The sequence below is a fragment of the Mesoplodon densirostris genome, chromosome 18 (assembly GCF_025265405.1).
Source record: "Mesoplodon densirostris isolate mMesDen1 chromosome 18, mMesDen1 primary haplotype, whole genome shotgun sequence".
Classification (NCBI taxonomy): Eukaryota; Metazoa; Chordata; class Mammalia; order Artiodactyla; family Ziphiidae; genus Mesoplodon; species Mesoplodon densirostris.
Genome location: NC_082678.1, coordinates 11042321 through 11057434, shown reverse-complemented (window position 1 = coordinate 11057434; position 15114 = coordinate 11042321). Strand labels below are relative to the sequence as shown.

Here is a 15114-nt window from a genome sequence, read left to right as displayed (position 1 = left end):
AACTATATTCAATATCCTATGATAAACCATAATGGAAAAGAATACAAAAAAAGGGAAAGAATGTGTGTGTGTGTGTGTGTGTGTGTATAAATCACTTTGCTGTACAGCAGAAACTAACACAACATTGTAAAACAAATATATGTCAGTAAAAAAAATACCTATTCTGTTTTCATGCTTCCAAACTTCCTGCTTTACACTCTTAACCTGTGTGATCTTGTTAAGTTCTATGGCTTCTACTGTCAGTTATTTGCTGATAACTCCACAGTCCATAACCTCATGCCTTCAACTTTCCCTTTTCCTGTTTTCCAAGGTCACATATCTACATATATTTGTTCATCTTCCCTTGGAGGCAATTCAGTATAAACATGCCAAAAACAGGATGTCACCTCTCCCCATAAGCCTGTTCTTCCTCCTGCCCTTGTTCATGCTAAAACCCTTCCTCCTTTCAGAATGTTCTATGCTGGTCAGTAGCTTCACTATTTTCCATCATTCAAGATAAGTTCTGAAGTCATTTTTGATCCCTCCACCCTTACCTCCCATACACACAAAAAAAGACCAAGTGCTTTTGAGTATCTCCAAAATGTCTACCTTGCTCTCTGTTCTCACATTACAGGCCTTAGTGTTTCTCACCTAGACTACTGCTCTAAACCTCATAACTAGTATCCTGACCTGCAGTCTCTCCTCTTCTTCAACCCATCTTCTATATGCTACTTGTCAGAGCTATTTTGCACATTATCAGAGTTATCTGATCATTGTCTCCTCCTCCTCACAAAATTAGACTCCCTGATATCTACAGAATAAACTGTAAAGTCTTACACCTGGCATTCAAGACTTTTTTCCTAGTGACACGTGCTATCATTCTCTCTGACCATATGTCCTTTTTTTTTTTTTTGCGGTACGCGGGCCTCTCACTGTTGTGGCCTCTCCCGTTGTGGAGCACAGGCTCCGGACACTCAGGCTCAGCGGCCATGGCTCACGGGCCCAGCTGCTCCGCGGCATGTGGGATCTTCCCAGAATGGGGCACAAACCCGCGTCCCCTGCATCGGCAGGCGGACTCTCAACCACTGCGCCACCAGGGAAGCCCATATGTCTTATTTTCTAATTATGGCTTCTCAAAATTCCGCAAGGGCACTTCATGTCTTCACACTTGTTTTTGTCCCTGCCCTTATGTTTTATAGCCTGCTTACAGTGCTCTCCTGTGCCAATGCTGCTAAACAGAATCAACTCATCCTTCAAGGCTGAACTTGACTGTCACTTACTCTGCAAAGTATTTTCTCTTTGTCTAGGTCCCTATGGTACTCAGTATTATGGCACTGTCATTGGTTGCTATGTGTCTGGCGTTCCTCTAGAATGTCATGGCTCTAGTGTTGGGGGTGTCTTAGTCACCTAAGTTTCTCTAGTACCTAGCAGAGTCCTTGGTGTAGAGTAAAAGTTCAATAAATGTTTCATGAATGAATAAATGCCACGCAGATGCGTTCATGGAAAAGCAACACAAGGACTTCAGATCCACTGTCTAATGCACTATCCAATTCAACCTTGAACTGGCAGGCATCTCTGTTGCCACAGATCAACTGTGAAATGAGTGTGACCATGACTCAAATACTGACCATACACTGACAATCTTGATCTTTTTCATCTCTCATCTTAAAAATCCTGCCTGCAGTTAAACTTTGGTGGTTGCTGCCTTACAGTCTGCTTGTTGCAAATGACAGCCACATCTTTACAGAAATGCTCGCCTCTATCTTCAGCTTTTCAGTTAGTAACTGCTTTGGCATGTTCTTTTCGTGGCTTTCTCATGGAACTGGAATACAAAATACATTTCTAGTCAGCTTGTCTTACTGTTTCATATTCAACGTGGAGATGGAAGTGCTAACGATAAGGAGGACACTATAAGTAAAGCGTGCCCAAGATGTACCTTTGTAGAAATGGGTGGAACAGCATAATTTCTTTTTAAACATAGAACTTGGATAGAAATTTGCTGCTTTCTCCCGCTATGCCTCACAGTTTCCTCCTGCGCTTCTGTTCTGTTAATGCATCACTGGCCCTAGGAGAACGGACGCTGGCTGCCTCTGCTGTGCCAGTGAAGCCTTTAGGCAGTTGGCAGGGCTTCACGAGGCAGCAGAGCTGTGACGCCACTGAACTGCCACAGTTTGAAACGCCAACAACAGGCACAGGAAGATGGATCACTTCTTCCACTCCACGTTCCTCAACTCTTCCTTTGTACCTCCAGCACAGCACTCGGCCTTAAATTATAGCTGGTTATAAATATGTCTGGTAAACCCGCAATCCTGTAAGTCGTGGTAGACAGATCTTACTTGTTATTTGTATCCGCTGCAGTGCTTAACACAGAGCCTTGAATGTGTTACCTAACAAATGTTCACAGGGTGCGTGCCAAAATGCATACCTTCACTTTCTACCAAGGTGCAGGAGCAGAACAAACGAAACTACTTAACTATGGGGAGAGTTTCTCAAATACTTCCAGTTGCAAGCTTAAAGTTAGTACCACTGACCACGTCTTTGTTCACTCATTAATGCATTATTTAACAAAATATTTGCTGAGTGCTGACTGTGTGCCAGCCACTCTATTAATCATTAGGAAGACCAAGGTGAGCGTGATAGGAAGGCTCCTGTCCTCATGGAGCTCACTCACATTCTAGACGGGAAAGCGGACAATAAACAAGTATCCACAGACAATAAATTAATAAAAGACTAGAAAGTAAAAAGGTTGCTATGTTAAAGCCAGGAAGGACTTTCTTAGATAAGGTGACACGTGGAAGTCTTAGGAGGTGGCCATTAGGCTGAGACCTGAAGGAGTGAGAGATCTTGCCATGTGATGAGGGAAAGTGAGCTCCGGATGGAGCGGACTATTAATTGCGAAGAGCCAGGGGTGGAAAAGAGCTTAGCAAGTTCTAGCAACTGACAGATGACCATTTATGACCAGAAAATTGTGAATAAGAGGGAGAACAAATGAACTTAATTAGAGAGGGCAGGCAGAAGCTATCTTTGTAATACAGGGCTTTGAAGGATCTGGCTTTGATTTTATTCTAATCACAACAAGAAGCCATTGCAGGATTTTCAGGAGGAGGTTACATAGGGTGTGGACAGTAGAGGTGGAAATAAGTGGATACTTACAAGTAAAGTTTGGGCGGTAGAACCAAGTGGGTATGCTGATGGCTATAGTGAATACATGTTTCACAGCTGTGGGTTCTTATGGTTGAGTGAATAGAAGGCTATTAGTGTTGATTTTACCAAATGTGGAGATTCAGCTGCTTTTGAAAGTCTAGAGACAGCCGAGCAAGTTGCTCCGCTCACAAAAAAAGAAAATGTGCTGTCATATCCCACTAAGCTGGCAGTAACTCCTTCTGATTGCTGTGCCACGAATCTTGGTGTGACAATCTAGGAAAGCCTGTGGGATTCCCATCTTTTCATTCAGCCCGTGTTGCTTCAGAGACTCATTAACAGGAAAAATTAGCCTCTATTTCCTACGCTACTTTCAGTACCAAAAATTTCCCTTAAAATTTCCCTGCTCTACTTTTTCTTTTTTTTTTTTTTTTTTGGCGGTACGCGGGCCTCTCACTGTTGTGGCCTCTCCCGTTGCGGAGCACAGGCTCTGGATGCGCAGGCTCAGCGGCCATGGCTCACGGGCCCAGCCGCTCCGTGGCATGTGGGATCCTCCCAGACCGGGGCACGAACCCGTGTCCCCTGCATCAGCAGGCGGACTCTCAACCACTGCGTCACCAGGGAAGCCCCCCCTGCTTTACTTCTTATGTGTAGTTGATTTAACCCATATTTGCTACACCTTAAAAAAGCAATATATATATATATAATTTAAATATATAAAGCAATATTATGTTTGTAGCAAAATCACATATAGGAGAGTACAAGTTCCTTCTGTGTTTTCATTAGTTGACTCTTCTGCATGCCTGCCAAGTCATAAAATGATGCTCTCTCTCCATCCTATAAGCAGAACTACTTCTCTGTATATTTATGAACTTAGCAAACTTCACATGAGTTTTTATGACAGTAAAAATAAGTAGTTCTCAGTTTTAAATAGGTGTGGAGAAGAATTCTGATTACCAGCTTTCCCTAAACTTAATTTTGGACTTGGAGAAGGAAAAAAAATATGTTATAGCTGTCCATCTTTGAAGACATGAGAGTTTTAACAATGGGGACAATTTACCTGTTTGACTGATAGATGTGGGTTCCATGATTTATGCTGAGAGAAACAAATTTGTAAAGTTTAAGGACATCATGCCTGGGGAAACTGGACATATTCCCAGATATATAGTAGATTTCATGTAATATCTCCCTTGCATTATATTACAAAACCATGACCCTGGGTCACTAGAATAATAGATATTCCATTATTATTTTGAGTCTCAAATTTATTCTCGATGCCAATAGGGAGTTAGAAAATGGTTTAGATAATAAGGACAAAATATTTATGGCAAATTAGACAAATCCCCCCAATTATTATAGATTAGTGAAATTTCTCCATGAAAATCACATATTGAAATCATGACACCAGAAGACTGACTTCCCCTTAGTGGTAGAAAAGAATTAGAAGTGAAGCAGATCTGGACCCAGAACAGAGATTAGAGAGCTAGTATTTCTAGGCAGGTAAGGTCATCTACTAAGGGACATGTACGAGCAAAAGGTGTTTGGTACCCCTCTCTTCTCTCTGCATTAACTCTTCCAAACCTCCTAAAGGCTGACTTAGTTCCAGAAGCCTTCTTTTTTCTTCTCATGATCTATCACTTTGCTGAATTCTTTCCTAATGCTTTTAGAAAGCAGAATCCATCTGCCAGTTCAAGGGGTTGTTGTGGGAGCCTGCAATGGCTGAGGAGCATTAACCTCAAGTTCATGCTTCAGTGAGGGTAAGGTTAAGTGTGTCCTGCCTGGAGGCTCCTGTTTGGATTAAAAAAACAAATAGGGCTTCCCTGGTGGCACAGTGGTTGAGAGTCCGCCTGCCGATGCAGGGGACACGGGTTCGCGCCCCGGTCTGGGAAGATCCCACACACCGCGGAGCAGCTAGGCCCGTTGAGCCATGGCCGCTGAGCCTGCGCGTCCGAAGCCTGTACTCTGTAACCGGAGAGGCCACAACAGTGAGAGGCCTGCGTACCGCAAAAAAACCCCCAAAAAACCCAAAAAACAAATAAAACCACCACAACCCTGCAACTCACCATTCTGTGGTCATTTCAGACTTATGTATTCTTTAAGAAGCCAGGCTGTACAAGTTTCTGACACAAAATTAGTTTTCCTTTATAGGGAGAATGGCCTCTTTTTTTTCCCCTTTGACAAACTGCTTCTACTCTGACACTCTGCTTTGTGACATGGATTTTGGGGCACCCAGTCTCCAATGTGTAATTTGCTAACATGGCCAAAATAATTAAGAAAAATCTTAAAGAACATTTATTGTAAGGTATCAACTCTGGCCACAAGGAATCGAGTAAGTACTCAACTGTCCCCACAGGTACAGTTAGGACTTGCGTAGCTTTTTCCCTTTTCCACCCACTATAAATTTGCTTCTCTTAGTTTGAGGAAATCAGGCCAGCTCAAATTAGGCTTCCAAATCAAACCTCATTAGGTTCTACAGCTTAAGACTCATTAAAGTTTACAACAGGCTTCCTGCGTTTTATTCAAACAACTAAAAATAAGGCAGCTGAGTCTTTGAATCTCTATGTCAAAATCTTACATGTATATATACGCATCAAAATGTTGATCTGAGAGCTGTTCTTAGGGAAGGGGAGGCTAATACCATGAAAACAGAGATAACAGGAAAGAAACAGGAAAAAAAAGAGTGGGGTTCATTCAGGGCTAGCCTAAAGCTATGTAGAAATATTAGGCAGTAATTGGACAGCACCAAAAGCCTGGTGGCCCCAACTGTCTACTCTATCAGCCTCACATTTCAACTATCAAAGTCATTAATAGGTTGGATTATAAAGGCTGGTGACTTCTCTTAAATGCCTTACTTAAAATACGCAAGTTGCATTTAATGTTTTCTACTTCCCTGTTATGAGCATAACAACAGAGATTAGTTTATTAGATTAGTGAGTTAATCTGATAGCTCAGTGGCCGAGGGAATAACATATAAGAAAGATTAGTTTCAGAGTATGACAGAATATGACAGTGATGAATAGTGGGAAATAGAAGGCAGAATAAGGTGATGAGGTCTAAGGCTTATGAGTGCCTCAAGGGGCAAACTTTTATCTAGAATGTAAATCTAAAATCTTAGAAGTTTTGATGTAATGAAAGATTTTGCAGTGATACTTTGCTTACAGTTGGCTAAACACCAACACGCATATATATACAAATACTCTACCCTGTTACCAAGCCAAGAAAAGGTATCTATAATTCATTTCTTTCTGTGACAGACGTGTATGCAACCTTAGGTCACTCTTTCTGGGATGTCAATTGTCTGCCCTGATTCTGGGACAACAGGAAGTCTGATATTTAAAATAAGGAAAACTCTATCTCAGCTGCTGCACTGACCTCCAGCTCTGCTTTTTCCTCCTTCTAGTGCCATCCTCAGATTACTGACTCTCTTCACTTAGCAGAAGTACCTCCCTGGGTGGCCTATTTCTGATGAAGGTCAACTACTTTTTGGCTTCAGCAGAATATTCTCATCTGTGTCTAATTCCCTAATAAGGTCAATAAGTTCAGGGTGAAGATGTGAGTGTTGAAAGCCCAGGAAAACGGACTAGAAGAGATGTTCTGTAGCTTCTGAAAGTTCTCCTTACCCAGAGTTATGCATGTCAGGCACTGGCCTACATAATGTGAATTCAGAGGCACTGAGTTAGTCTTCCCTGGTCTACTGAACCACATTAGATGTTCTAGAGAGAAGCTGGAGATAAAGTGGAGAACAGAGTGGGAAACAATGTACAGGAAAAGGAGGCTGAAGCCATAAAGGCAAACCCTGCCTGGAAAGGGTCCTGCTAATCAGACTCGCTTACAATGGAAAGCAATTACAGCCAGTTTCTTTGAAAGGCCAGCCTGGGCTTTGCCAGTGACATTAAATTCTTAGCGCATTTCCATCTCATTGACCCAGGGGGCCTCAAGCTCTGAGATCAATACCTTAGTAACAAAGCTGGTGCCAGACAGTGCTGGGAAGAAGGCTGAATTCCAACTGAGATGAAACATGTAAGAAAGCTTTTTTGATAATGCCTGGTCCTGTTTACTCTCTGCCATTAAGTGATATATGATGATCCCTCAGCAGCCCTGAGTGTTATTCAATCGCCAGGGAACAGACTACACAGCATTTGAAGTTAGAAGTGTTTGCTCTCCTTGTCCCAGTGCATCAGCCTCTTGCCAAAATGATTCTAGTTAATAAACAATGTTGAGAACGTAAGCCATGATATGGCTGCATAAATACCATCTTTTTCCCTTTGAAAGCCTGAGGGTTTTTATCTGTTGTAAGGATACTGTTAATTCAGCGTTAGTCTGGCTCCCTTGGACCTCAGTTCTCAATCCTCTGAGACGTTCCAGGATGAGAGCAGATCAGACAGCAAAGTTCCTCTGGAAACTGATTTCAGTGTTTATTAGGCAATTCTAGATTGGTCTCTTTTTCTTAACTATGTCGTTGCCAACTCTGTGTACTAACATCAGCAGCAGTACTAGTGGGATTTACAATAAAATCCTCTTGGGAATGGCATACAACTCATAGAAGAGACTCAGACCCAGGGTTTTTTAAAAAAAATCTTGTGCCCCCAAATGCTGATAGCAGAAGATTCCTGCTGCCTATCCAATTAGCCACAGGATTTAGTTGAGGTACACCTGAAAGGTCTATTACTGCAAAGAGAGGGGAGGACAAAGAACATCCCCTGACCACCTTCTCTGTACTCTGTGCTAGTCTAGGCATTACACTACATGACCTCAATTCTAACAGCTCTAGGAATTATCATCCCTTTTATGTAGATGAGAAAACTGTCTCAGAAACATTATGTAATTTTCCAAAGGCCACAGTTCCTAGAAGAGGTAGGATTTATTAAGCAGGTCATCTGACTCCAACGTTTATGTTCTTTCCACTACAGCATGTTTCTTTAAAAAGTTTCCCTCTTAGGGAAGACAGCACAAAATCTACTGCCTGGCTTAATATGGTCATCAGAATCTGGAACTGATTTTCTAGCGAGTCGGCATGAAGTAGGCCAAGCAGCATGCCCACAAGCACAGGTGTCTCTAACAGGACCTGGTGAAGAACATGCCTCGTGAGTAGTAATAAAATCCCAGCACGGTCAGAGACGGTCAGCCTCTCTGATGGCTCACAGTGGAAGGCACAGGCAAACCTGGCCTATCTTCTTTTTGAGCCAGAATAAGCTCTGCGTTTGTCAGCTGTGTTGTTGGTATCTTCTTTGTTTCCAGGAAATTAGGACTATACCTTCTTTTGAAAACATCAACTTTATTAAAGGAATAATTCTTTCAAAAAGGAGTGTGAAGGAGTAGAAAGCACACCTCACTAGGATGCTAGAGATCTAGGTTCTACCCAAGAGAATGGGAAACAGTTTCATATCGAGTCTGGTTTGTTGAGCTGAGAAAGATTATGTCAGGGTCAAGCTCATCAGGAAAGAGTGCTGGGGTAAATCAGTGACATCTGCCACGGGTGCAGGATAGGGGAGCAGTGGTACACACAGCACATTTGCCATTCCTCTTTGAACTCCTCTTCCTTTCTCCCACCTGTTAACCTTATGGCTTTTCACAAGTGATTCAGCATTTTAAGGCCTTTATAGTAAAATAGGGATAATGACACTTCATTTATCTAAAGGTAAGAGTGGCTAAATCAGCTGATCTCCTCAAGTCTTTTTCAGCTGTAAGGTGTAAGATTCCATTTTCCACTATAAATCTTAGCATCAGCTGGGCTCTAATGGGGTCAGTCATTGGTGACTTTAACAATGGTATGGCTTTTAAAAGGGCACTCACAATCTTAAAACAATTCTGCTCTAAGTCAAAGAGGTGAACAATGTATCAATTCTTTCTGAAGAATACTGAGGAAGTCTGTTAAATGGTTAAATTAATTACCGCCTGGGGACTGCCCTGGTGGCACAGTGGTTAAGAATTTGCCTGCCAAAGCAGGGGACACGGGTTCAAGCCCTGGTCCGGGAAGATCTCACATGCTGCAGACCAACTAAGCCCGTGTGCCACAATTACTGAGCCTGTACTCTAGAGCCTGCAAGTCACAACTACTGAGCCCGTGCTCCGCAACGAGAAGCCACCACAATGAGAAGCCCGCGCACCGCAACGAAGAGTAGCCCCTACTCGCCGCAACTAGAGAAAGCCCGCATGCAGCAACGAAGACCCAACGCAGCCAAAATAAATAAATTAGTTAAAAAAATTAATTATAGCCTGTGAACCCTAGTGGAATCAGAGAAAGTTGTTTAGAAAAATACAGGAATGTAAGGAGCATTCTAAACATCTATGCAGATTTTGAGTCTTAAGGAAATAATATTGTGAGAAAATAAACTTCATTATAGCCTTGTCTTAAGAAGAAACAGAGATGATGTTTCCTTTATGTGAAATGTTCAATGAAGAACACTTCTCACTGTTTTCAATACCCATGCTCCATGCAATAAATACAAAATAGGCTCACAAATTGCTTATTACAGATCTATGGCTTACCTGGGATCACAGAGAAATTTGGTTTTCTCTCCTTCTTCTCTCCAGATAAGCCATTCTCGAAAAGAAGGATGTACAAACATACGAGTCATGTCTCTGCGCTTGATTAGGAACATGGAGAGGTTCTCCATTCTCTGCTGAAAATCCTCCCATTCTAGCGTGCCTTCAATGCTGCCAGCATTGATGGCTTGGAAGATATGTTCATCAGTCAGTGGGTGGAGAGAGGCCACTGCCACATTCAGGAGAGGCATCACCCGGTCAAAGGAAGACTGGGTTGGGAACTTCATATTGCACTGGAGTAAGTAAACCTCAGAGAGCGAAACAGGAACTACTTTGTAGCTAGAGCTCTTTAACACTAGATAGCCTTTCTCTATGAGGTCAAATGTGAGTTTCAGGTATAGATAGGACCCTTGACTGAGTGTCTTGAGATGAGAACTGAGTTTGCCAAATGTAGTATTGTCCATTTTGCCATTAAGTGAAATGTTATTCTGGATCTCTGAGCTGCTGTGTATCCGGTGCAGGATGTAAGCCTGCAGGTCCTGGTCTATGGCTTCATTCTCTTCTAGTCGATCCAAAAAAATCCTATGGAAAGGCAGCAGCTTGGTAATTTCCTAAAACAGATGGAGAGAGAGAGAGAGAGAGAGAGAGAAAGACCTTCAGTTTCCCCTAACTCTTGTGATAAACTACTAGGTCCACAAATTTATTCTGAACTTCTGAGTGGTCAAAGAAAAGAGGGAAATACGATCGAGTATTAGTGTCCATAGATTAAGACATATTAGTTGCACAGGAGGGACACTTTTCCTAATATTGAGACTTAAAATAACTTTTATGGGTCTTCATAAAGGGCACTTTAGGAGTGATTTAATGGTCAATATCCTAAATAACACTCACTCCTAAAATAGAAAAGAGAATGCCATATAACTTTTGTTGTATTTTTCTCAGTGTAAACGATATCATAATGTCAAAGTACAACTCACTAAGATAAATGTAAAAGGACTTAAAGAATGTCATATAAAAATGTGACCTTCTATCCCGCCTGATAAAATGACTTTTTTTTTAATGTAGGTTTTTTGGAGATGCCTTAGCTCAAAGGAACACTTCTAATAGTGGGAAGCTTGGTACCTTGGTGATCTGCTTGGAAATTACATTGGGGGAAGGTGACAGGGCTTTGTGGTGACTCTCACGCTCTGGAATCCATCTTTTCTTATGTGCTTATAGACTTTGCTCCTGTAAGTATCTATTCCCTCTCCTGCATTAATTTCCTCTTCTCTCCTCTTTCTGTCTTGTCTCCACACAGACATGTGACTCCATATTCCTCCCTCCAGCTACTATATCTCTGTTCCCATGTTTAGCAAAATCTAACAGAAAAGTTTTCTCTACTTACTGTATTTCATTCCTCCCTTCCCATTCTCTCCTCCATTTGTTGCAATCAGGCTTCAATCCCGTCACTTCACTGAAATGGTCGTTGTCAAGATGATCAGCAATCTTCATCTTGCCAAATCCAATAACCAAGTTTCATTTCTCATCCTCCTCAACCTCTCAGCAGTATCTGACACAGGTGAACACATCTTTCTTCTCGAGTGCCCTCCTGCAGCTTTTGCTTCCACAGCATGCTCCCCTCATCTTCCTCTTAGCACACTGGCTACTCCTACCCAGCCTTTTTGGCTGGCTCCTCTCTCATTTCTCAGTCCACCCAGGGCTCACGTCTCCATTCTTTCCTCTTATCTGGCCACCCTCACTCCCTAGAATAGTTGGGTCCCATGGTTCTAAATATCATCTATACATGGATGATGTCTAATTTCATATTTCCAGCTTAGTCATTTCTTCTGAGCTCTCATCTTGTATCTCCGTCTACTCAACAATGACACTTGGATGTTTCATAGACAAACTTATGTGATCAAATCAGAACTACTAAAATTTCCCCCCACCACAAAACCTCCGCATGTCAATAAATGGTATTACCACTGACCCTACCACCATATCATAGGAACTATCTATGATCCTTCTCTTTTCCTCAAACCAGCATCTACCCAGTTGCTCACCAAAACCCCACAATTCATCCTTGAATCTTCTCTCTTGCTCATTCCCACATCCAGCCCATCATCAAGTCCTTTTGATTCTTCTTCAAAATATACTCCAAATATGACCACTTCAGAGGGTCTCCACTGTTCCCACTCTAGTCTAAGCCACCATCACCTTTCACCTGTACTTCTGCTTCCATTCTTGATCCCCTACATATTATTATCTACACAGCCAGCAGCCAAAGAAAGTAAATCAGATGTTATCACTTTACAAGGCTCCTTAGAGAGGCCTTTCCTATCTGCCCTATCTAAAATATCTGTCATCCTCATTTATCCCTTTACTCTGTTATATTTGTCTTCATAGCACTAACACTACCTAAATTTTTAATATATGTTCATTTTTTACTTTATTATTTGTGTTCCTCACTAGAATACAAGCTTTATGAGGGCAGGGATATTGTCTGTCTTGTTCACCATCGTATCCTCAGCTCTTAGAAAGAGCCTTTATACTTGAAGTACATAAAAAATGTTTGTGGAAATAATGAATGATCAATTATGAGGGTTCATTTTTAAAGACCTAGGAATTGTTTCATTGTCAGCTAAATAATTTTAAAAAGTTATTGGTTGAAGTGAATGAAGTATCTGGGAAGTCATTGCAGGTCTTGATCTATGAAGACACTGACATTTGGACTTTGAGTGTATAGTACTTTTCCTGTTCTTTGGCACAGCTGAAAAATTAAAGTCACGTGGTCTACCAAGTCATACTTAAAACGTTTTTTGAGATTGCACATGGCATTATATAAAAATATAAATGAAGAAAAAAACCCAAAACAAACAAACAAAAATTATATAAACGAAGATATCTCCTAAGTACGTACTTAGTAAAACTAGTCAGAGATTGTGTTCCTGGAAGTTTCTTTTATTCATCTTTCATCTTTAACAAGCTACTGACCAATAATGGCAGATTACATAATTTTTAGTTGTAAAGATGCATTTATGTTGATTCACTCACATTCTTCAAATTACTTTGAGATTTTAATAACAAACATCTGTAAGTTGGTGGTCAGGATCAGAAGTACAGTCTCTGATCAAAGAAGGCAGACTGACCTAAATTGGTCAATCTATAGGAAAAATACTAAATGCCTGGGAGAGGGGAAAAGGAGGGCCCCGAGATTAGTTTCTGTATATTAACAACTGTTTTAAGGGAGCTGCATCAAAATAGTGGGATGGGTGTATACTATGCAAAATTTTAATGTTCTTTAAAAGAGGCTATGGTTAGGGGAAAAAAGGTTGAGAAACCCTGTTTCAAACCAAGTGTGAATATGTAAAGAATGGAAAATACCAACTCAGCTATACTGTGAATGGTAGAGAAGGTGGAGTCATTTATCCTTAGCCCATATGTCTTTACAGGCACAGTTCCAACATTCCTAGTCATTCTTCCAGGCCATAAACTGAGTGATCAGTGAGTGAGCAGGGAAGGTAATTAAAAAAAACTCTTATCTCCCAGTTGCAGTAAATTTAATATAAAGCCTTAATATTGCCAATATTTCTTAGAAAAAGAAATATATAGAAGAAAGTCCATCTTCATGCTATAGAAAGTTGAGAAACAGAGGGAAGAACTAGAAAATCTGACTCTACACTGTACATTGAACTGGATTTTGCCTGGCATTAAATGATAAAAAAACATAAAACAAAAGTCAAACAGTGAATTAGAGTGTTACAGCATCTATTTGCTTTGCTATACTCATGACAAAGTCTAGAAAAGTGGACTTTCTTTTCATGCTTTTTTGAGGGACACTTTATCAAAACTTACCCAGAGCAATGGAAATGGGAATTTGAGCTAAGAGAGTAGTATACAGAGAATGCTCTCTCTAGATTATATCTCTTACTCTCAAAATATGCTCATTGGGAATTACTCTTGCTAGTGCTCTAGGACATGGTAGAGATTTAGAAAAGCTCATCACTAAAGGTACAAGGACCTAGAACTTTTTCAGTTTAAGCACTCTCCAAGGGAAATAATTTATGGTCCAAAAGCAAACAAACACATACCTGTAAACTGGTCCTAACTGTTACAATTAGTTTGAGCCAGGAAGGAAATTTTCCAATCATTTTACTCAGAAATGATACAATTGTATCCCCATAATCCGGTTTGTGAAATTCTGCTTCATTTAATCCATCAATTAAGATGATGAAATCTTCATCTGGGATTTTTCTCTCTGAGATAGAAAGAAACAAGTTACTTAATAATTACCAAGTGGATAAGTGAGTTCTTTCTGGGTCTTTGATCATGTATCTCCTTGGAAGAAAAAATTAGAAAAGGTCTGTTGTGTGTTTAGTGAATGCTCAGGGTACATAATTTATTATAAAGATGTGGAATAATTCATTTAGTGAGTTCATTTTGCTTTTCACCAGGTATGAATGTGTTTGTCACATAAATAATATATAAAGCATATGTATCATCATCATCATTTCCCCCTATCAGTTGTGAGACAGGCTGAGCACTGCATTTATGAGAATTTGCACATGTAAATGTATTCTTCTCTCATACCTGAAAAAGCTGGAAAGAATGTTTTTCTCCCCCTCAGCACCCCCGAATCTGACAGCATTAAAGAGAACAGTATCACATGTTCTTTGGGGAATTTCCAAAAAAAAAAAAAAAAAAGGTTTAATTTGGAGTCCACAGCAGTATATAAGACTATATGTGAATACGTAGTAGGAAGGAAGGGATGGAGGAAGAGAGAAGAGGAATCCCAACCAACAGACAGAGCTACACTAGGCAGGCTGGATTCCAAGATCTTACAGAACCAGCAGCTTCCTAGACTATACCTAAAGCAGCTTCAAGGAGACCAGACCCTTACGTGATCTTTCCAGGGGAGCAGGAGCCATGCAGGAAAGACAAATTTCTTTTGTTTCCCTTTCCCGCCTGGAGTCTATACTATCCTAAATTGACAAGATCAGTTTATCGTTAGGGCTAGGCTGCAGAAGACTTGGTAAGATTTCAGGTTTCCACTCCCATTAAATGCTTACTGATTCTTAAACAATATTGAACAATTAGAGATTAAAAAAATCCCCTGGCTGAATGAACATTTCAGTATAAATGAATTGCAAATAACAAGTAAAAGTTCCTAGTTGGTAGGACCTTACAGGTTCTGAAGAGAGGAAAGCAGGGGAAGAGAGAAAGAAGTCACTGGATGCCTGAAACAGGAAATAGGTTATATCTGAGGAGGAAACAGAAAGTGAAGCTGGGGACAGAAGGAAAACTCTGAGCAACTCTGTACCACGTTGGCTCTTTTAGCTTTTGAAAGAGTCGAGACTAATCGAAACTCTACATATTTTTGTTTCACATTTGAAAATATGCAGATTTTTTGCATGATTAATAAAACTTTATATTTCCCCTCTAAAGTACAAGCTTTACATAAAGGAGTTTAATTTCAATAGCCTGAGTACTATAAATTAGTTCTCAAATTATAAAGAGTTTCAACTATTA

At 40.6% G+C, this 15114-nt stretch overlaps 1 protein-coding gene across 6 annotated transcripts in view; it reads right to left on the bottom strand.

Moving 5' to 3' along the window:
- TANC2 (tetratricopeptide repeat, ankyrin repeat and coiled-coil containing 2) overlaps positions 1–15114 on the bottom strand; it is a 363149-nt gene that overhangs the window by 56832 nt on the left and 291203 nt on the right. For all 6 annotated transcript variants that reach the window (XM_060080807.1, XM_060080805.1, XM_060080801.1 and 3 more), the window contains 2 exons: positions 13677–13843; positions 9610–10217 (listed from right to left, as the gene is read on the bottom strand). In XM_060080807.1, coding sequence (XP_059936790.1) covers positions 9610–10217; positions 13677–13843 — 775 coding nt within the window. The remainder of the gene's footprint in view (positions 1–9609; positions 10218–13676; positions 13844–15114) is intronic.